General features: G+C 41.8%; 1 protein-coding gene across 4 annotated transcripts in view; it reads left to right on the top strand.

Moving 5' to 3' along the window:
• Window positions 1-22,788, top strand: part of SGCD (sarcoglycan delta) — a 1,012,166-nt gene that overhangs the window by 730,075 nt on the left and 259,303 nt on the right. For all 4 annotated transcript variants that reach the window (XM_044230712.1, XM_044230705.1, XM_044230687.1 and 1 more), the window contains one exon: window positions 17,036-17,137. In XM_044230712.1, coding sequence (XP_044086647.1) covers window positions 17,036-17,137 — 102 coding nt within the window. The remainder of the gene's footprint in view (window positions 1-17,035; window positions 17,138-22,788) is intronic.

Below are 22,788 nucleotides of genomic sequence, written 5' to 3'. Positions count from 1 at the left end.
GGGGGAGCACCTGGGTGGCTCAGTGGGTTAAGCCTCTGCCCCTGGCTCGGGTTGTGGTCCCAGGGTCCTGGGATGGAGCCCTGCATCAGGCTTTCTGCTCGGCAGGGAGCCTGCTTCCCCCCCTCCCCCCCGCCTGCCTCTCTGCCTACCTGTGATCTCTCTCTCTCAATCTGTCAAATTAAAAAAAAAAAAAATAGGCTGTGTGTGGACATGCCTGTGTAGCATGTGTGTATAGAAGATTTATTATAGGAAATTGGCTCACACAGTAGTGGAGACTGTGGTCCCAAGAGTTGCAGTTAGCAAGGGGGAGCCCCAGGAGAGCCGGTAATGTAGTTCCCATCGGACTCCTGAGGCTTGAGAACCAGGAGAGCTGGTGTTTCAGTTCTGGTCTAAAGGCCAGCACACTGAAGACCCAGGAAGAGCCAGCGTTTCAGTTGGAATTTAAAAAAATTTCCCCTTGGGGTGCCTGGGTGGCTCAGTGGGTTAAGCCTCTGCCTTCGGCTCAGGTCATGGTCTCAGGGTCCTGGGATAGCGCACCTCCTCTCTCAGCCTGCCTCTCTGCCTACTTGTGATCTCTGTCTGTCAAACAAATAAATAAAATCTTTAAAAAAGAAAATCTCCCCTTCTTTGAGAGGCGGTGAGCTTTTTTGTTCTATTCAGGCCGTCAACTGATTGAATAAGGCCTGTCTACATGAGGGAGAACTCTCTGCTTTACCTGGTCTCCGAATTCAAATGCCGATTGCATCCAGAAGCCCTCTCCCACACACACACACGGAATATGGTGGACTAGATATCTGGTCCCCTCCATAGCCCAGTCACACTGACATATAAAATTCCCTGTCAAAGCTACTCTCTTAAATAAGGTTTGAACAATGGTTGTGATTCGTTTTGCTATGGATTTTTAATCTCCTCTACTGTCTGCTCTTCTTGCCTGGAGAATTAACCTCGTTCTTGGTCTCTGAAGATATTCGGATGTTAAAGAGTCCCTTCTTCAGAGGCGGTTGGAGAAATGGGGTAGGAGCCGGCATGGGGATTCAAAGGGAGTGAGGTAAATGGAATCCCTCTAACCAATTTCAGTCTCTTCTGATTTGATGATTTAATGATTTGTAGTTAAATTTATTCAAGTACTGTCTTGTCCAGAGAGGGAGGCAGTCTCAGTTCTGGCAAGCCCAAGAATGCCCCTTCTCCCTCATTGCTGGCTGGAAGACACTGGCTGAATGGTCATCCCTTCCGTTCCTTCACATTCAGGGCGAACATTGTGCTTCTTCATCCTGCCCCTTACCTCGCTTGTTCTCCGTCCTCTTGACAATGGCAGCTCCACCACGACCCTCTTTCTCCTTCTCACACAAGCTTCTCAGAGCAGATCCCATCAGCGGAGTGCTAAATTGTGTGTGGTAGAGTGTGACTGCATGGATCAGAGAAGGCGGTCAGGAAAGGAGGGAGGAGATGGACGCGGGAGCCGAGGGTCGAGCTGGTGGATGGTTCGGCACAGGGTGCTGTTGAGCATCTACAGTGTGCCAAGTGTCGTGCTAAGCAGACCAAAGACACGCGCACATACACACTCAGTCCTCAGAAAGGGATACCCCGATCCCCATTTCACAGATGTAAAAGGCTCAAGGAAATTCACATGACTAGTAAGTGGTGGGATCAGAAACCCAAAATAGATCTTCTTGATTCCAAAACCCACAGTCATGTTCATTGTGCTCTCAGAGTTCAGACAGACAAAAGAAGCAGGGAGTGCATTCCAAAACATTATTTCAGTTGAGCAAAATCACAGAATCTATTAGCAAGTCCTTTATTGGAAAATTATTTTGGGAATTAATTGAGATAGTGAATTTATCAAAGTTGGGTTCAGACCTTTCGTGAAAGTCTTATTGGAATCTATATAAATTAAAATGTAAGTCACTTCCCATCATTCCCTTCCTTAATGCATCCCGTTGGCATAGATGGGATAGAAAATAAAAATCAGACTCTCGAATAGCATCTTCTCCAAGGTGCTCTGTTGATCTTGTCCCTTCCCACCTGTCTGAATTCATCTCCTACTGTTCTCGGTCTTCTGGAGAGCTAAATGTGACACCACTACAGTCACATTGGCCTTCTTTATATTCCTCAAATGGGGCCCACTGGTCCCCCTTGCCTTGGATCTTCCCAGACTGGCTCCCTCACTTCATCTGGGTTTCCCCTCAGAGACAACTTCTGGAACCTTCTGTCTGAAGTACACCCTACCTTCCCTCCTCACCAAAGCTCCATTCTTGCTCTGCCTCCTCCTTTCCAATACTTCATGGCTCTGGCTGGCTAATGCTAGCGGAAAAAGACACCAGCACACACCTTTGTTCTCTGAACAGATGGTATTTCCCAAGGCTTCAGTGATCCCCTGTGCTGTGTTGAGGTTTTTTTTTTTTTTTTTTTTGGTCAGTTTAAGGCTGAAGGTGACTGTGGAAATCAGTCACCCATCTGAACGATGTAGGTTGTATGTGGTCCCATCCTTTGGAATGCCAATTTGGACATCAAACCATGACCAGAGGGCCAAATTAATAGGTAAGACAGCTCTAGTGCCAGGAGTACACGCAATAGCCTTCTTTTTATTTCTGAACTTCTCCTCAGAACTTTTCTCACAAATATAAAAAAGGCCCTCGGCCCTTTGAAGCCGTAACTTGAAGTCTCATAAAAGACACTGTCGTGTACAACTGACAACTTTTCCTAATCAAATAGAGAGAAGGCAGAACAGGTGGCTCCCTCGTGACCGATGGCCTGGTGGCAGATTCTATTTTGGGAGGGATTTTCACAGCATGCGTTTTTAATATAACTCAGGCCAGCGTCTTCATTGGGCTTTACTGGTGGGACGTGCTTGGCGAGCAGCAGGGATCGCCATGGCTGGCATTTCCTCGGAACACTTGGCATAGGCCTCATCGTATTTCCCTTATTTCCTTTTGTGCGTCTGCCTGAGATAAACGGGACTCCCTCCTTTATCAACAATAGCTCAGGATTCATAAGCTCGCGTCTTTCACCTGGGACAGGGGCCGTAAGAACTTGCACTTTATTATCCATCTCTCATCTTCTTCCCTCCAAACAATCGATAGATTCACCACCGAGATCTCTTTTTAGAGGTTGCTTACAATTTGCTGTTTCAGAACAATGTGCTGGCAGTAGTTGTCATGCCTAAATCCTCCCCAAATCTGGGCATGCGTTTAGAGGAATTGGGAAGAGTAAATTAGCAAGCATTTTCTGGGCAGAACTTCAAGTCACACAAGATGCCCTCGTGGTGGCTGCTGGGAGTCACGGGCCCCAGTGCCCAAGGACTGCTATGATTTCTGGTTGTCTGGAGAGTGTCCTGTTTCCTGTGCATCATAATACAGGACTTTAATGAGTGGAGGAGACTGTAGTGTTTATGCTGTCCAACTACCCATCATGAGGTCAAGGAAACAGACTGGCTAGGCTTGCTTATCTGAGTTTGCTTTAAAGCTCTCAGAAGGGTCAGGGCCAGCAACCAAGTGCTCCAACCATAGGATTTCTTGAGATGTGTTTGCATTTCCTTATACACATTCTTGAAGGATACGCATTAATTAACATCGAGAGTATACAACAATCTCCATGGTGATCTAGCTGTTTTTCCGGATGACCAACAAGCACAGGACTGGAACGGGGAGCTGGTACCTAGCAAGGGCTCGGTGATGTTTTAGCCAGACCTGACTTCCTTTGGGAGCTCTAGTCACAGTTCTTTGTGGCTGAGAGAAGACCTTTCATCCAGTCAGTCAAAATTTACTGTCTATCTACTCTGTGTACAGGGTATAACAGGTCATTAGGATAAAAAGACAGCTAAAATACTGCCCTTGTCTGCTAGAAACTTTCATTCTGGAGGCAGAAGGAGAATAGAGCATGGTCAGGCAGGCTCTGGCCATTCTAGCATCTGCTCCGAGAATTGCCTTATGCTCACGTTTCACAAGCTACAACGAATCCCAAGGCTCAGACCGTCATAAGTGAGTGGGGAAGTACAATCATGCATGTGCCCTAAGACAGAGAGCTGCACCATTTTAAAATAGTGGCTGCTCAATCATCTCATATCCCCAGCTGACTTTGCTGTTATGCCTCCGTGGACTTATATAGCTTGGGTGAAAAGTGAATGTTTGTTGTTTGAAGCCACTGCGAATTTTGCTCTCTTCACCATGCGATAGCCTAACCTCTCCCGAATGATACACATGGACCCTCTGATTTAATCCTCGATTTAGAAGATCTCATTATCTTGGCTATGTAAGAAAGAGTGAGAAGTAGAAAGACCACTAATGAGTTAATGGGTGGAGCTAGCAATTAACCCACATGCTCTGATTGCAGAACTCATACTCCTAGCCCTGTGATGAAATGCCCTGTGTGTCTGTCTGTGTCTGTGTGTTTGAGTTAGTGAGGAAAGCTTATTTTGAAAAAACTGGAGAGAATCAAGGAAGGTTTCCCAAAGAAACTGGTAAGTATTCCCTAAAGGACAAGTAGAAATAAAGTAATGGGAAAACAAAGAGAATTAGCCTTATCCCCCATGTGTATGTGTGTGGGAGGAACCCCGTCTTTGGCTCCTGAACCCCCAGGAAAAGTATACAGTGAAGAATGTCCATCCATATATTACTGCTGGCAACCAGGAAATACCATGGCCTTGGATCTGTAAATCATTAAAATAAGCTTTATGAGATGTGAGAAATCACAGTTCTTACCCACTGAGGCAGCAAAGTAAGTGGACAGCTGTGTATGTCTTATAGCCCCCTTCTCTCTCTCTGTCACCTCTTTGTTCTTCCCTCCTCCTGTTCCTTCCTCTCTGTCGCTCTGTCTCTCTCTTCCTCCTCCCCCCTCCCCCCTCCCTGCTTCTCTCTCACTCCTTCTGTCTCCCTCCCTGCTCTCTCTCTGCTCCCTCTCTCCAATTCCTTTCCTCCCCTTCTCTCGCCCTCTCACATGCACACACGCGCGCGCACACACACACACACACACGTTCTAATCAATCCATGTACTTCTGACTTTACAGTAACTTGGCAATAATGAGGGGAAGGAGAAAAAAAAAACTACATGATAAATTGATATCAGTGGTAAAAAGGAAAGGAATATGGATGAAGTTGAGATCATATAGCATCTGACCCAAATGATCAGAAGCTGTGACCTAGACACTGAGGGGTCGTCTGGTCCTCTCTCTTGCTACTGTGTTAATCAGGCAGCCCTGGTGATGGTCCCATTTTTAATGTTCCCCAATAAAGAAGATCACTAGCAACCACCGTAGCCCCACCCACAATATAATTGCCTTGACCACAGAAACAGGTTCCGTGTTTAATTCAGCTTTGTCTTCCTCTGGGCTCCTCTTCCTTCTCTGTGCTTGGTCCTTGATGACCAACACTTGCCAACCTGATCTTTAGTCATTCCATATCAGGTATAGACAAATAATAGGGTTGTCTCTGATTGGCACACTCTCGAACCTGCTAGCTCTTTCTCCTAGCATGTATCTCTAAATGACTTCTCTGCTGATTTGGGGAATTCCAAAGCATGTAACACCATGTGTCTCCAGAACCGGATTTCTCGTTTCCATGAATACTACTATACGTCTTTTACTCCTTTATTTTTTAAACAACCTTGTCAAATGTACATACTATAAGATTCACTCTTTAAAATAACATTTCAGCGATTTTTAGTAAATTTACTGAGTTACGCAGCTGTGACCACAGTCCAGTGTTGGAACATTTCTGTCCCCTCAGCAGATTCATTGAGCCTATTTCCAGTCCCTCTTCACTGCCCATCCCAGACAACCATTCACCTACATCTGCAGCAGTTTGTCTCACCAGACGTTACATAGAAATGCAGTCATGGGGGCATCTGGTCTTGTGTGTCTGGCATGTTTTTGAGGTTTATCGAAGTTGTAGTGTGTGCCCGCATTTATTCCTTTTTATTGCTGAACAGTATTCCATTGCACATAGACATAGAATATGTTATGTATCTCTTCATCAGTTAATAGACATTCGATTTATTTCTACTCTTTGGTTATTGTAAATTTTTCTCCAGTGAACATTTACATGCCAGTCTTTGGGTGAACGTGGGGTTTTTTTCCCCTAAAGATTTTATTTATTTATTTGACAGACAGAGATCATAAGCAGGTAGAGAGGCAGGCAGAGAGAGAGAGAGAGAGAGGGAAGCAGACTCACCGCTGAGCAGAGAGTCCGATGTGGGACTCGATCCTGGGGCACTGGGATCATGATCTGAGCCAAAGGCAGAGGCTTTAACCCACTGAGCTGCCCAGGCAGCCCTAGAACAAGGTTTTATTTATCTTTGGCGAGTAGCTAAGAGTGGAATTTCTTGGTCACTTGGTAACTCTAGGTTTAACTTTTTAATGGTCAAGCCTTCTTGCAACGTTGAGCCCAATGCTGTGTTCCCACTAGTGGGGTGTGAGAGTTCCTGTGTGTCCATATCTTCACCATCATGTGTGTGACTCATGTTTTTGTCCCCATTAGCCTAGGAGCTAGAAGGCAGACTCCATCTTCATGTCTCCTTGCTTGACACAGCCCAGGGCTGGGTACACATTTAGAGCTTAGCGGTGTTGCAGGGGGCATGGCAGGGAAGGACTTTTGCTTAGGAGTTAATGTGTCGGGATGTTGGAGCAATAATCTTCTCAACTGTGAAATGGGCGAACAGTGTGGATTAATGGACATAACATCAGTGAAGTGCTTTCTCTAATGCTGATGAGAACAGTAGCTGTGGTATCATTGGTTTATATTTCTCTGAAGGCACACTCTCTGGACTGTCTCTGGTTTAGCCTCTTTCTTTTTGGCTTTTGCAGTCATGTATTCAGATCTAACATGGGACACCTGGTGGTGCAGTCAATTAAGCATCTGACTCTTGTTTGCGGCTCAGGTCATGATCTCGGGGTAGTGAGATGGAGCCCCACGTTGGGCTCTGCAATGGGCATGCCTGACTAAGATTCTCTCCCTCCCTCTCCCTCTGTCCCTCCCCCCACCCTAAAAGAAAAAAGAAAGAAAGAAATAAAAAAAGACAGACTCTACTGGGCCATGAGACTGAATTATGAGGGACACGCTATTCCTCATCTCTAAGAATTTGAAATCTATCAAGGAAGTGCCTATCTATCTATGCAGTGCCATGTGACTGATGCCCTTCTAGAGATGCACATGGGGTGTCAGGAGATCTCAGGCAGGGGCCCCGGACCCAGATAAGACACCTAACCACAACCAAAGGACTGGAGAGATGGACAGAAGGGCTAGAAAAAGCATGACCGGCCAAGGGAAGGACATTTGCAAAGACTTGGTAAGGGAAAGAGTTTGGAGAAATTGCTAGCATGTTTTGTGCCGGAGTGAAGGAGACAAGTCTGGAGAAGTGTGCCACTGTCACATGAAAGTGCTGTTAAGTATGACATTAAGGAGTTTGCTTTTTGCCTGTGCTGCCCTGTTCTGTCACATTTTACAGGCTAAGGAGATCCAGAGAAGATGGTCAATATGTGACTGACAGAAATGTCGATTTACAGACTGAAGAGAACAAAGCTAGAGGCGTCTCAAAATCTCTGATACTCAGATGCAATGTTTCTCACCCTCTTTTTTTTTTTTAAATTGCCTCTCCTCCCCCAAGAGCATTTTTGGACAGATTTTTTTCCCAATAGTTCACCCCGTCATGAAATTTTAATAGTACAGGTGCTCTGTGAACATACTCTATACCAACACGTTATTTTTGCGTTATACATTAAAGAGTAAGGTTTTTCCCAACTCCCCCTTGTCACCAATTTTCACCCACTGGGGACTGTATCACCCAACATGCCAATGAATATTCTGGTACATTGTGATCTGTTCGAGGGACAAGCCTAGGTTCTAACATTTTACAGTCCCCTCGGCACCCTTCAAAACACAGCATTTGAAATGAAGACCTTCTGTTATTCAATAAATACTTGCTGAGTACCTACTGTGGGCCAAGCAGTGTTTTGAGAATTGGGACTGCAGTGAGCAAAACTTCCACCCCTCACGATAAATACGTTCTAAAGCAATCTGCACAGATAAAATTAGTTCTCTCTTTGATCAAAACTAAATAATACCTGCCATGAAAACTCCCCGTCATGATACAAGCTCCCAACTTGCATCCTAGAATAGGACTTGGCATTATGTCCAGGTTGGAAATAGGCTGAAGGGATTAAAAACCTGTTTGACGCTAACAGGAAGCAAAGTCAGAAGACCAAGAGATAATACTTTACTTAAATGGCACAATACGAATTCCCAGCTCCCCTCCCACAAAGGCCAGCAGGGCATGTTACGTCTCAGGGCTTTTTGGACACCCCAGTGTTTTACCAGCACCAATGGCAAGAGCTCTGGGGGTGCCAGTCACCATCTTTCACGGGCATTAGCCGAGAGAACTGGGGTCCCAAGCATGTGGTCCATTTAGATCTGGGAAAGGGACCTCTCTGCCATTCCTGCGGAGAGGAAACTTTGGAAAGCTGGAGCCCTGCAGCCAGTTCCCTCTGAAGTCCTAACCACCCCCCATCCTGCCCCAGGGACACTGGCAGGACAGTGGTCTCTGGAAGTCACGGGATTCACAAGTCTCTTGTCCACCCCCCAGTTGGAAAACCTTTCCTCTCCTTCTTGTCTCCCTTCCTAACTGACCTAGCACTGTCCCTTCAGTGAGAGTTACCTTTTACAAAAGAAACCCCACTGCTTTTAGGCTGCCTCTGCTTCTTTGCTCTCAAAATCTCTAAGAGTTGGGGTGCCTGGGTGGCTCAGTGGGTTCAAGCCTCTGACTTTGGCTCAGGTCATGATCCCAGGGTCCTGGGATTGAGCCCCGCATCGGGCTCTCTGCTCAGTGGGGATCCTGCTTCCTTCTCTCTCTCTGCCTGCCTCTCTGCCTACTTGTGATCTCTGTCTGTGAAATAAATAAATAAAATCTTAAAAAAAAAAAAAAACCACCTCTAAGCCTCATAATTACAAAGCCTAGGAACCTATTTGAAATGGTGAGGAAAAGAGGCAAGGGGCCAGCGTGAGAGATAGGAAGTAAGAAACAAATTAATATTTCAGTCCGTTGTGCCACTCTGAAACCTCTTTCTTTATCCTGTACTTTTATAGAAAACTGTTCAAAACATCCAACCAGTGTGGACCAGATAATAAATAAATGTCATCATCCTTGGACTAGCCCAGAGGGAGATTCTCCAGATTCTACCCACCTCTGCTCCTGTACTGTATCCCAACCCCCAGACCCTCTCTCCCTCAAAAGACCTTCCAGGGAGTCCCCTCTAAATTGGACCGGGAAAATACTGAGATCCCCTCATATATTTGTGAAAACTCCCATGAGCCAGGCTTGTGGGTCAGCCCTAGCATAGTGCACTGTGGAGGACACCGAGGCCATGACCTCACTGGGAGGACAGTGGGATCCTGACCTCCTACCTTCATTTTGAGTGTACTTTATAGACTTTAGGACCACTGGTTGGACAGAGCTGGCTCCCTTCAGGCCAGCTTTCTGGCTGCTAGAATTTTTATGCTTGCCTTTAAGAATACTGGAGTTTTACCATTTGAACAGAGAAGTGGGGAGGGGGTCTCTTTCCTCCTAATTACTTTGGGAATGACTGTGAATCTTCTAAACGTCTCTTTTGCATCTTATTGGGTGGGAAGTTTTGCTTTAAACCTGACCTAAAACTCCTATCTTAATAATACTGATAGCTTCTTATGTCTTCAGTTAAAGGTGAAATGGTTTTAAACAAGGTGATTTTCAAATTGTTTTGAGGTGTATCTCTTCCAGTCTGATTGTTCCAGAGCCAGAAAGGAGACTAATATGGGAACATATATAGCTGGCCACTCTAGTCTGCTTTGTATTGTATTTAGGAAACACAGGCCACTAACATAAACTCACACTTTTGGATAGTCCTTTCCCAACAGTACCGTTGCATAGACCTAGGGAGTGGGAGAGGAGATGGGGAGAATGAGGTGATGGTTCTCAAGCATCGGAAGAACCTATAACTGAGTGAAATGGTAGAGATTTGGCAAGTTCATGATGCGTTTTCTACCAAAAGAAGTACTTAAGTAAAGGCATCCATTGCCTGTTGGATTACAGGAGCGTTTCATCCTTCTGGTTTCTCCTTCACTGTTCTCTGTGTGTCACCTGTGTTCTAAACCATCTCAGAGGAAAGGACAGGGAGGGCCTTCTTTACTGACTCCCCATGGCTTGCAGCACGTGACTACGTACACAGTACTCTTCCCATAAATAGCAGAGGATTCATTTTGCTTATGTTCCGTGGCATGGGAAGCAGCTGGGTTGTAATAAGTCACCTCTGGCCCAGTAAGTTGGAGTAGAGATGTTTGACCCTAAGAACAGAGGGCCTTATTCTCCGATCCTCTCTACCATTGCTGAGTGCCCTCCCCAAGCAAGTGAAAGTCAGAGTAGCTCTATGAAGCCCAGCCCTTACAGAGTGTTGCTTTTTTAAAAATAAATTGGTGAGAACTTAATACTTTAGAACAAGTTTTTTTTTTTAGAACACGTTTTTAAATTACAGTTGCTATTTACAGAAAATGATAAAGTACAGACTAGCAAAATGAAGAAAATAAAAAGCACTCATTTTAGGCATGCAAAGATTTTCAATATTAAGATTTAGGTGTATTTCTTTCTAGAATTTTCTATCATGAAATTTGTTGCAGAATTTTTCTTATGTGCATATATGATTATATGTATGCATGTGTGTGAATATTTTTATGTAGCTTTATAAAAATGGCATAAAAAGCAGGTACTTGGGTGGCTCATTCCATTCAGCATCTGACTCTTGATTTGGGCTGGGCTCATGCTCTTGGGATTGTGGGACTGAGCCCCATGTCTAGTTCCATACTCAGTGTGGAGTCTGCTTGAGATTCTCTGTCTCCCTATCCCTCTGCCCCTCCCCTCAGTCATGCTCAATAAATAAGTAAATAAATAACATCTTTTTTTTAATGGTATAAAATATACATACATATATCTTTATTGATGATTTCATTTATAATCAATTGTGCACATTTGCCCATGTTCTTAAATATTCCTCTACAGGACCTACATCATGTTCTATTCTATCATATTCCATTATTTTAACATGCAACTTTTAGGTAGTTCTTAAGTTTTAATTTTTTTTTCCCTCATAACTGGCATAGTGATGAACAACTCTCTAGCCAAACAATTTCACATTTATAGGATTATTTTGTAATGATTACATTCAAGAAGTAACTTGTTAGTTTTCAGTAACAATTAAGAAGATGAAATGAGGGACGCCTGGGTGGCTCAGTTGGTTGGACAACTGCCTTCGGCTCAGGTCATGATCCTGGAGTCCCGGGATTGAGTCATGCATCGGGCTCCCAGCTCCACAGGGAGTCTGCTTCTCTCTCTGACCTTCTCCTCGCTCATGCTCTCTCTCACTGTCTCTCTCTCAAATAAATAAATAAAATCTTAAAAAAAAAAAGAAGATGAAATGAAGCATGAAAACAAGCACAGAGTCTAGGAATGAGCACCTAGTAAGCCATCAGTAAATGTTAAGGGTAGTGGATCTGTATACTGTAAGAGGAGAGGGAAATCTATTTTATTTGAAATAGGCTTGCTAATTACTCCAGATATTATCTTCTATGTAAGAATGTTTAGCGGTTCTTATTTGTTTTATAAACACATATTGCACAAACCAACCAGATCCATGCGTTGAGATGTGTTTCTATGAAAATGTTTATTAGTATGTGTTTCTATGAAGAGTTCTGCTTCTCCAGCTTGTAAAAACCATCTAGAATAATCCAAAACAAGATAATTGACATATCCTTTGTGGGACGGGGGCAGTGGAGGAAGGTTGGGTAGATATTTGTTTTCACTTTTTCCTTTTGTTGTGGAATCTGCTTGCTGCGGGTGTTACAGGAACATACCCTCCAGCCCGATGCCTCTCACATTGGGTCTTAATGCCCAGTCTGGGGCCCTTTTGGCAGTGCCATCCCCATAAGGACCCAAAATAGAAATATACAGATGGCATGCTATCTCTGAAAGGATAATATTGACCTGAAAAATCAGTTCTCCTGCACAGGCTGAAGTGCTGTGATGCAGAAGGGAGGGTGGAAGTGCCCAGTTCCCACTTGGTCATTCAGGAACCCCCACCAGAGTGGTGTCTGTCCTGCATGCATTGATGGCCGTGCCAGAGCGGAGAAATGGGAGACACCAGTGAGAGACTTCAGGAGTCTGGGAAAATGTACCTTCCTGAAATAAGCCGGGCAGGAACTGGCGAAGTGGAGAGCATATGGTTCATAGAGTCGCTGAGGGGAGCAGCTGTTTGCCTCTAGCCAGTGGTAGCCATGGGAGAAGGCAGGATCCGATTTTCCAGGGCTTCCCATTTCACAAGAAGTTGAAAACCTGGAGTTTTCATTTGAATCTCTCAATTTTCTTTTTTTTGATGAGATATTTTTATTTATATTTTTTACAGTTTTTATTTTAATATGTTAGTGAACATGTAGTGTTATATTAGCTTCAGGTGCGTAATATGATGAATAAATTTACTGTATGGAAAAGAAAGAGACATGTAAAGCATTTTAAAGTTAGCTCTTTAGGGTATTTTAACATTTAAATAATTTTAGAAACATTTTCCTTCTTGGGATTCACCCCAGAGCCCATACCTCAAACCCATCTCTTCAAGAGCACATCAAAGAAGGTTGTGTGTGGTGCATAAAATTGCACACCAGAACCATGCCTGTGTGGACAGGGACGCATTGCAAAACAGCTTTGCAACTATTTCTCCATCCAGTGGTCAATGAGCTTTTAAGGAATTTTGTCTTTGTGTGCATGTTTTTTTTTTTTTTTTCACCTGACAATGCATTGGGGAAAATGTAGGAATAAATTGGTAAAATGTGTGTGTGTGTACATACACACATGCATGCACACACACATGCATATCCTGTTCTATTTCCCTTGACTGAATCAGATATGTATCCACACTTATGTGGAAAAGAGGAAACATGGTAGAGGGGCAGGGAGAGAATCTAGATCTCTTTGAATGTATCTTGTTTTGTAGATTTGACTTTGGGGCTTTCTAATAGTTCACAAAACTGTAACACAAAATCAAACATTCAAAAAGCTGTCATGATAAGATATGGAGAGGAATGAAACAAGTATTCTTGACTCGACAGCAGGTTGGTGGTATAACCATACACAATCGAATTAGTTCAAGTGGCTTTGAGATCCAGTCATTTGCCTGTACCTATCTAGAAGGATGTACTCTAAAACTTTTTCAAATTTTAAATTGTTTTTCTTAATCATAATTTTAGAATAGTAGTGGCTCTGTGTATTTTGGGTTAAATCAAATGAATAATCATTTTGGTGTTGAGAACACAGATTTTTAGTATGCAAGAAAGGTAGTAAAGTTGTAAGATCTGTGCGATTAAATGAAAAGAGTCCTGTCTTGACTTGGAATTGAAGTTTAATGGGATAGGGCACCTGATGGCTTAGTCAGTTAAGCATCTACTGCTTACCAGTCTTCGATTTGGGTCATAATCTCAGGGTCCCGGGATTGAACCCTGCATTGGGCTCTCTGCTCCATGAGGAGTCTGCTTCTCCCTCTCACCCTCCCTCTGTGCTTTCTTGTTCTCTTTCTATCTCTCAAAGAAATAAAATCTCTTTTAAAAAGTCTAATGGGAATTCATGGTGTATTCTATTTTAAAAATACAGAATTTATTTTCTAGCTCAGTCCATAGAAACAAGTGTCAACCCAGTAGAAATGAGCACCCAAACTTTCTAAAGTTTCTGTGGTTTCTAAACACTAGTTGCCACAAAAATGAACCAAGTATTTTTACTAGAAATGACTGGTTCCAGGCCTGGGACAAGACATGTGTGGAATAACCCTGGGTCATGTTGTCATACCAGAAGTGAAAGGGCCATCAGAGATGGCTGGATCATATTAAAAGACTTAAGGGCTAACTTGAAGAGGTTCCTACTGAGCAAGGGTAGGAAGGTTAGAGCTTAAGTAGCAATAAAAATTGCACTGGAATGAAACAAATAAAAAAATGTTTGCAATGATACATAAAAAACAAATGAAAAAAAGAAACCTAATCAGTTATCTTTGGAAGCTACTAGGTAACCAATATTTTGAGAGCCCAAATAAAGGAGGACAAATCACGCACCTTTTCAGGTTTTTATAAACTATAATTTAGGGTGAATTGTTGATGAAATATGATTTCTCTTTGTAGACTATCCCAACTAATAAATTAAGAAATGATATAATTATTCTTTTCACCAATTTGAAATCCCTAGTGAAATAATATATCCTCTAGGCAAAGATCACCCATGGGTGATGACATCACAACAGAAGACATTTGATGCCTCTTGATAGAATATGTAGTAGACAGAAAAATGCTGTCCACTTCTAAGGTATCAATGTCCTCATCTCAGAAACCCTGAAAATATTACATTTCATGGCAAAGGAGAATTAACATTGTGGATAGTGTTATGGTTGCTGATCAATTGTTTTAAAATGGAGAGCGTGCCACAGCAACTTCTTTCAAGATACGTCTCCAAAGGCAAAGGAAACAAAAGCGAAAATAAACTTCTGGGACTTCATCAAAATCAAAAGCTTCTGCACAGCAAAGGAAACAGTCAAAAAAACAAAGAGGCAACCCACGGAATGGGAGAAGATATTTGCAAATGACAGTACAGACAAAAGGTTGATATCCAGGATCTATAATGAACTCCTCAAACTCAACCCACACGAAACCGACAAACACATCAAAAAATGAGCAGAAGATATGAACAGACACTTCTCCAATCAAGACATACAAATGGCTATCAGACACATGAAAAAATGCTCATCATCATTAGCCCTCAGGGAGATTCAAATTAAAACCACATTGAGATATCACCTTACACCAGTTAGAATGGCCAAAATTAACAAAACAGGAAACAACATGTGTTGGAGAGGATGTGGAGAAAGGGGAACCCTCTTCCACTGTTGGTGGGAATGCAAGTTGGTGCAGCCTCTTTGGAGAACAGTGTGGAGATTCCTCAAGAAATTAAAAATAGAGCTTCCCTACGACCCTACAATTGCACTCCTGGGTATTTACCCCAAAGATACAGATGTCGTGAAAAGAAGGGCCCATCTGTACCCCAATGTTTATAGCAGCAATGGCCACAGTCGCCAAACTATGGAAAGAACCAAGATGCCCTTCAACGGATGAATGGATAAGGAAGATGTGGTCCATATACACTATGGAGTATTATGCCTCCATCAGAAAGGACGAATATCCAACTTTTGTAGCAACATGGACGGGACTGGAAGAGATTATGCTGAGTGAAATCAGTCAAGCAGAGAGAGTCAATTATCATATGGTTTCACTCATTTGTGGAGCATAACCAATAGCATGGAGGACAAGGGGCGTTAGAGAGGAGTAGGGAATTTGGGTAAATTGGAAGGGGAGGTGAACCATGAGAGACTATGGACTCTGAAAAACAGTCTGAGGGGTTTGAAGTGGCGGGGTTTGAAGAGGTTGGGGTACCAGGTGGTGGGTATTATAGAGGGCACAGCTTGCATGGAGCACTGGGTGTGGTGAAAAAATAATGAATACTGTTTTTCTGAAAATAAATAAATTGGGAAAAAAAAATGGAGAGCGTGTCCTTGATTATCCAGGTATGCCTGATGGAATTATCAGGGTCTTTAAAAGTGGAAAAGGGAGGAGGAAGACTCATTGTCAGAGAGATTGGACATAAGGTAGATTCAGCCAGACATTATAGACTTTGAAGATGAAAGAGGCCACAAGCCCAGGAACATGAGCAACCTCAAGAAGCTAGAAAAAGTCAAGAACTGAGTTCTTCTTTTGAACCTCCAGAAAGGCGTGCAGGAGACCAGATGGTACCTTGATTTTCATGCTTTTTGTCCTGGGTCAGACTTATACAGAATTGTGACATAATACATTTGTGTTGTGTTAAGCCATGGAGTTTGTGGTTATTTGTGATGGTCGCAGTAGAATAGTAATTTATTCCATTTCCTGGAATGTGTTCTCCTAGGAAACAGAGCTTAAATCTCATCAAGCCTCTTGATCTAACTACCAACTTACAAAGAGTATAGGGGACAGAAGGACACACTTTAAGAAATTATGGGAATGTTCAGCCACATGTAAATGCTGGGAAAGGCTGTTAGAAAAATGACATGTTCTGTTCATCAAATAAAGGTTATGTACATATGGGATCTGTGAGAAGAACCAAACTGAGGAGATTTTTAGGAGATTTTTTACTATTTCATGTATCAACCAATTCTAGTAGGGAACTTGATTCAAGGAAACAAGTCTAATGAGAGAAAATAAAAATGAAATCTGAACACTGATGCTGTTATTTTATTATTTTTAGATTATATTGGATGCATTAGGGTATTAGATGATATTAGATATTAGATGATATTAGGGTATTAGATGATATTATTTTAGTATTTTTTGTGGTAGAAGTGATGGTATTAGGGTTATATTTAACCAAATGAGGTAGGTATGGTGGGTATACCAGATAACAATAGCCATAAATGGATCATTGTTGAAGGTGAATGATAATACATAGGTGTTTGCTATTGATCCTTTTGATTTTTGTATGTATTTTACTATTTCTGTAATAGAGTATCTGTAAAAATGTCAGCAACTAATTTGACCTCTTTAATATTTTGTGAGCAAAACACAATGTGTCCAAAAACTAGATTCAACCAACAGACTGCACTTCGCAATTTTTGCACAAAGTTTTGGAAACTGGACCATGGACTTTAACTGAGGGAATAATCTCTTTATCATTTCACACTTATCTTCTGCCTCCATTCTGTCTGCAATACCTAGCAAAAGGGCTTTGACTAGGGGGCATTACAGATTGCTTGGAATAGAATTTTCTCAGAATAAGTGAGCGAAGAGGGTAATATGCATAATTGCTTTGAACAATACCTCCTAGTATTTTATTGGACCCCCTCTTATTCCATCTCTCCAAAAAAAAAAAAAAAGGCAGTAACTTTGTTTCAATTTTTGAAAGCCTGAGGTTTTTTGAAATATTGGCTAATTGCATTTTCTCCGTTGTCTTTGTGCTTCTATTTCAGGATGGAATGGGGAATTTGAGAATCACAGACAAAGGTCTAAAACTAGAAGGAGACTCAGAATTCTTGCAACCTCTCTACGCCAAAGAAATCCAGTCCCGACCAGTAAGTACTTCCATGAGAAAAAGGAATGGTGGTTTCTCTGGCATCTAAATCTGGGGGAATTTATCAGCCATCAGCTGCATATAGGGCATCATGGGAGGGAATGGTAACGTAGGTAGTAGGATTTGATCAAATCACAAGTCTTGAGCATAATCCCTGCTGTGGTACTGTACACAACTGTGATGACCTCTCTGAGCCTTTATTCCTGCCAAAGGTGGGTGATAACCTCTGTTAATGAACTACCGTAGGTTATGATGCAAATAACGCCAAGAAAGGAAATGTGGAAGTGCTTTATGTACTATACAAATCCAAGAAAGTATTGCTATATTTTTTTAATTGTCAAGTGCTTTAAATACTGCCTTTGGAAACATAGAACTAGAATTTTGCTTTTCATTAAGACTTTGGACAGTGTAGCCAAGGTTGGTTAGAATCACTCAATATGTCTCAATAACAACTCAATAATAACTGGGCTCTAACATAACAGTCTAGTGTGCATGCTCTGTTCCATGCACTCTGTTGTTTTGTGTGCCTTATTGTTACCTAATTTAATCCGTACACCAGTCCACAGGGTTGGCAATTATTGTCACCTCTGTTTTACAGATTACAGAATTGAGCCTTAGAGAAGAGCTGTGTTCAGAGCCACATACTTAGGAAGTAGTAAAGTAAGAACGTCAGGGCAGGAAGTCCAGTTCTGAAGCTTTTCTGTTAACTAGAGTCCACTACGTAACCTTTCATGCTCATTTTTTGTTTTTGTCATGAGAGAAGGGATTTCTAGATATTTTGCTCTTATTAACCAATATTATCAAAAGTAATTTTTGTTTTTGAGCGTGTTTTTTTTTTTTTCCCCAATTGTTTCTTTGACTTCGTTTGGTCTTTTGTTTGTTGGTGGAGTGGTGGGATTTGCTGGTTCAAAAGGATTCTGAATGCATTAGCTCTTCTGGGGTTGGTTCAGGTCCCCGTGCAAGCAAAAAGTAATATGAAAGGTCCCTAAAGCCTTATTTGCATAAGTGTGCCTTGATGAGCATAATTAATGAAATTCAGCAACTTGGTATAGTGGATAATTTTATCTGAATGTTATCTCAACTACTGAATGCTATTAACCTGGGTGAAACTACTGAATTGCCAGTACGTTTACTTCCTTGTGTGCCTAGTAAAAGGGAGGGAGCCATGATGTTAAAATTTTCAAAGAGAGCAAATAGTTCAGCCACCCTATTGGTGATTATAAAATTTAACTGGAACTCATCACCTACTGGGTTAGGCACTGAAGTACCAAGGGTACTATAAATATATCCATCACCTTGAATAAATCATATTCTGGAAGGAATCATGAGATAAAGCTATAAGGAGAGTCAGGTGATGATTCTATGTTAAATAGAATGGAGACAGTTAATTTCAAGCATTTAAGAAATCACCGTTTTTTTTTTTTAAGACTTTATTTATTTATTTGACAGAGAGAGAGAGAGAGAGAGAGAGCAAGAGAGGGAACACAAGCAGGAAGTGGGAGAGGGAGAAGCAGGCTGAGCAGGAAGCTTGATGCAGGGCTCAATCCCAGACCCTGGGATCATGACCTGAGCCAAAGATAGACACTTAACCGACTGGGCCCCCCAGGTTCCCCCAAGATCACTATAAAAATTGCTGCAAGTTATATTTCTCCCAGCCTGGCAAGCTGGCTAGTTAAATTATCTTCTGAGTTATTAGTTGTACTTCAGATTGACCTTATCAGTGTTAAACTTTTTTTTTTTTTAGTATTGTTGATACAATGTTCTCTCAGTTTCAGGTGTATAACATAGTGATTAAACAAGTTGCTATATTATGTTGTTCTCATGACAAGTGTAGCTATTATTAGTCAACGTAGCTACTATTAGTCAAGGTTCAACATTATCATAGTATCATTGGCCATGTTACTTATGCTGTGCCTTTTATTCCTGTGATTCATTCATTGCAGAACTAGAAGCCTGTACCACCCTCTCCCCTTCACTCATTTCCTCATCCCTAACTTGTTTCCCCTCTGGCAAACAGTTTGTTCTCTGCATTTATAGTCCAATTCAGCTTTCTGATAGTTTATTCACTTGTTTTTTTCACATTCCACATGTGACTGAAGTCATATGGTGTTTGTCTTTCTCATCTAGCTTAGTTCACTTAGCATAAAATCCTCTAGGTCCATCCATGTTGTCGCAAATGGCACGATCTCATTCTTCTTATGGCTGCATAATATTCCTCTGTGTGTGTGTGTGTGTGTGTGTGTGTGAACACTATATCTTCCTATTCTGTATCAAACTTATTTAACTTACAAGTTTGGACCGATAATTTCTACTAATGTCAGCCACCCCCCTTATTTTGTAAAGGGCCAAATAGCAAATATTTTAGACTTTTTTTTTTTCCTTTTCGACAACTCCTTAAAAATGTAAATATATATATATATATAGAGAGAGAGAGAGAGAGAGAGAGAGAGAGAGCCACCAGACAAATAGGCTGTAGATTATAGTTTGCCAAGCTTCTAAACCATATTAGTGATATTTCTATAAATATATAGATGATCTGGCTAAAATGCATGTGGTACAAGGGAGAAGATTTTGAAGTCATGGCTAAAATAGTTGATATGTTGCATAAAATACCCTGAGAGAAGTTTCTTTGATATTGAAATTAGGGGCGCCTGGGTGGCTCAGTGGGTTAAAGTCTCTGCCTTTGGCTCAGGTCATGATCCTAGGGTCCTGGGATCAAGTCCCGCATCGGGCTCTCTGCTCAGCAGGGAGCCTGCTTCCTCCTCTCTCTCTGCCTGCCTCTCTGCCTACTTGTGATCTCTGTCTGCCAAATAAATAAATAAAATCTTAAAAAAAAAAGAAATTGAAATTAATTAATTAATTTAAAATTGTTTTAATTTTATTTTTTAAGATTTTATTTATTTATTTGACAGAGAGAGAGACAGCAAGAGAGGGAACACAAGCAAGGGGGAGAGGGAGAAACAGGCTTCCTGCCAAGCAGGGAACCCAATGCAGGGCTCCATCCCAGGACCCTGGGATTCTGACCTGAGCCGAAGGTAGACACTAAGCCCCCTGGGTGCTCCATAATTGTTTTTTTTTTAATTTTAAAAAAGGAATAGAGGAGGGCACCTGGGTGGCTCAGTTGGTTAAGCTCTGCCTTCATCTCAGGTCATGACCTCAGAGTCCTGGGATCAAACCCTTCATCATGCTCACTGCTCAGGTGGACATTTGGCTTCTCCCTCTGCCTCTCCCCCCAACTCATGGGCTCGCATACTCTCTCTCTTTCTCTCTCTCTCTCTCTCAATAAATTTTAAGAAAAGATTATTTTAATCTTGAAAAATCAGTGAGTTAGGCTCAGTGCTTTCACATCACCATTTAAGGAAAGTAAAGTGTCAGAATTCACTGTTTTTCATTGTTCTTAAGAAAGTACTTTTCTTCCAAAAAATAAATAATAAATAAAGCTCTTTTAGCTTAAATGTTTCTGACAACAAAATAAGTATGTTCTCTCTGAAGGGGAAAAAAAAAGACATACAGAAATGCATATACAGTAAAATCCACTCCTATGTTCCACGGGCTCTCACCGAAACAGTGCCCATATCTGTCCCCTTGTCCCCTCTCCCCCAACACATGCCTCCTGCAGAGTCCAGCCAGCATCCTGTCCCACCTGCACCACTGTGAGTGCCTCCTCCCTCTCCACCACCTTTCTCTCATAGCCTCAAAATCCAAATCATAGCCCAATTGGGCTTTTTAAAATGTCACATCTCTCCACCCTTTACCAAGGATTCTGTTAGCTTCCCATTGCACCTGGAATGAACTCCTCCCTCCTTGCTAAGGGCTATACAGTTCTCTCCTAGATGTTTTTCATGGAGGGTGCCTTGTGTTCATCCTGTTCTCAGTTTAAACGTTGCCATTCTAGAAAGACCTTCCTTTTTAAGCACAACAGCCATAAATAAAACATCACCCTGTTGTGTTTTCCCCCCCTTTGTAACTGTCATCATTTGACATTCATGTTTGCTCAGAAATACAAATTGGCAGAGCGGGAGATTGTGCTAGTATATTCCCTAGTATATTTTCCTAGTATATTTTCCCTAGTATATTCCTGAACCCCCGCTGCTGAATCTAGCACACACTATGTGCTCAGTAGATACCTGTGAAATTGAAAAATAAATCATAAAAATAAAGTATCACTTAAATCTATCTTGCAGGGTCAAGCACAGTTAACAGGTCAGTGTACTTTTTTAGGCATTTCCCACAAGGATATTTTTTAGATAGAACCATACTTTGCATACTCTTATTCTTGCATACCTTTTTTTCCTCCAAATAATACATTAACAGTAAATTTTCTGTATCTAAATAATATTTAACAGTTTAAGAGCCTTTGTGAGGCAGAATTAACATGGAATAAATTATAACTATTTAAAGTGTGTACTATGGTATGTTTTTGCATAGATATTTACACATGAAACCATCACCACAATCGAGGTAGTGAACAGATTACCCTGAAGACTTTCTCTCATACCCCTTTTTAAGCCCTCCACCCTGTCCACAACCAATATGTCATATGCTTTCCGTCCTGCCCATTACTTTGCATTTCTTAGAACTTTTCATAAATGGACTCATATAATTTTCATATCTGAATGATTTTAAGAATGCATGTCTACATGGTTTTATCAAGATCTCTTAACCATGTATTTAATATCCAACTTCAAGAAGAATTTTGCCTGTAATTGGGCTATCTTGGCTTTCCTGGGTAGAGCAGAAATGGCTCAGGGCACAGACCTTGAATATTTCCCTTTTAGATGATATCAGAACACTAAGAAGGGACTCGAGAAGAGCACGGTAGGCTTAACAGCCAAGGTAGAATTAGTTTCTTTGGATTTTCACAAAAAGCTAAAACAGATATGCTGGATGGAAAAGGCAGACAAATGAGATCCCAACCTGGTAACTTAGTCTATAGGGCTCCCCTTCCCTCAAAGCACAGGGTAATTGCTAGCTGAACAGAATTGGGTTCTGGCAGCAAAGAAGGTAAGGAAGGATTGTTGGGCAGGCCACCAATAGAATTTGCCTTATTGATGGATTCATAACCTCACAGGGTGCTTGTTTGACCCTCACATGTAGCATCTTCTCCTCTCCCTCCTGGCAGTTGCGGCTCATTGGTTTTTTTTCTGATATATCTGACCATTGCTTCTAGACCACCTCTCGGAGGCTCTTCTCAGAAGAAGTATTTGCAGTGTCATTTCCCTGTAGATCACAGCTGCCTTTATTTCTTATTGCCATCAAAAAGAGATTAGTGCCCAGTTGAACAAGATTACTCAGCCCCTCTGAGCGAGGATAACTAATGAAGTAGTACTTCATTCTATTTTTGTGTTTCATTGATCTGTGAGGAATTGGGATTGGTTAAGCAATCCACATAATGCTCCATACTGTATCAGATTTCATTATTGAAGGTTGCAGTCCTGTAAAGTCACAACAAATTGATTAGTGGGATAGCAATCACTCTAGAAGATAAATTAATGAGAAAGGGTTCATGACTACAAAAACTTCCCCCAGGGAATTGAACAAAAGTCCCAGGACGTGCTGACTTTACCCGCATGGATGCATAGTTTCTGTAAGTATTGTGCAGCTCAGAAAACAGATTCTACTGTGACATCCAAAGACCAGCCTGTCTCTAAA

This window comes from Neovison vison, chromosome 1, assembly GCF_020171115.1.
Source record: "Neovison vison isolate M4711 chromosome 1, ASM_NN_V1, whole genome shotgun sequence".
NCBI classification, from domain to species: Eukaryota; Metazoa; Chordata; class Mammalia; order Carnivora; family Mustelidae; genus Neogale; species Neogale vison.
The sequence above is the reverse complement of the archived record's forward strand: the minus strand, read 5'-3'. Positions and strand labels throughout refer to the sequence as shown.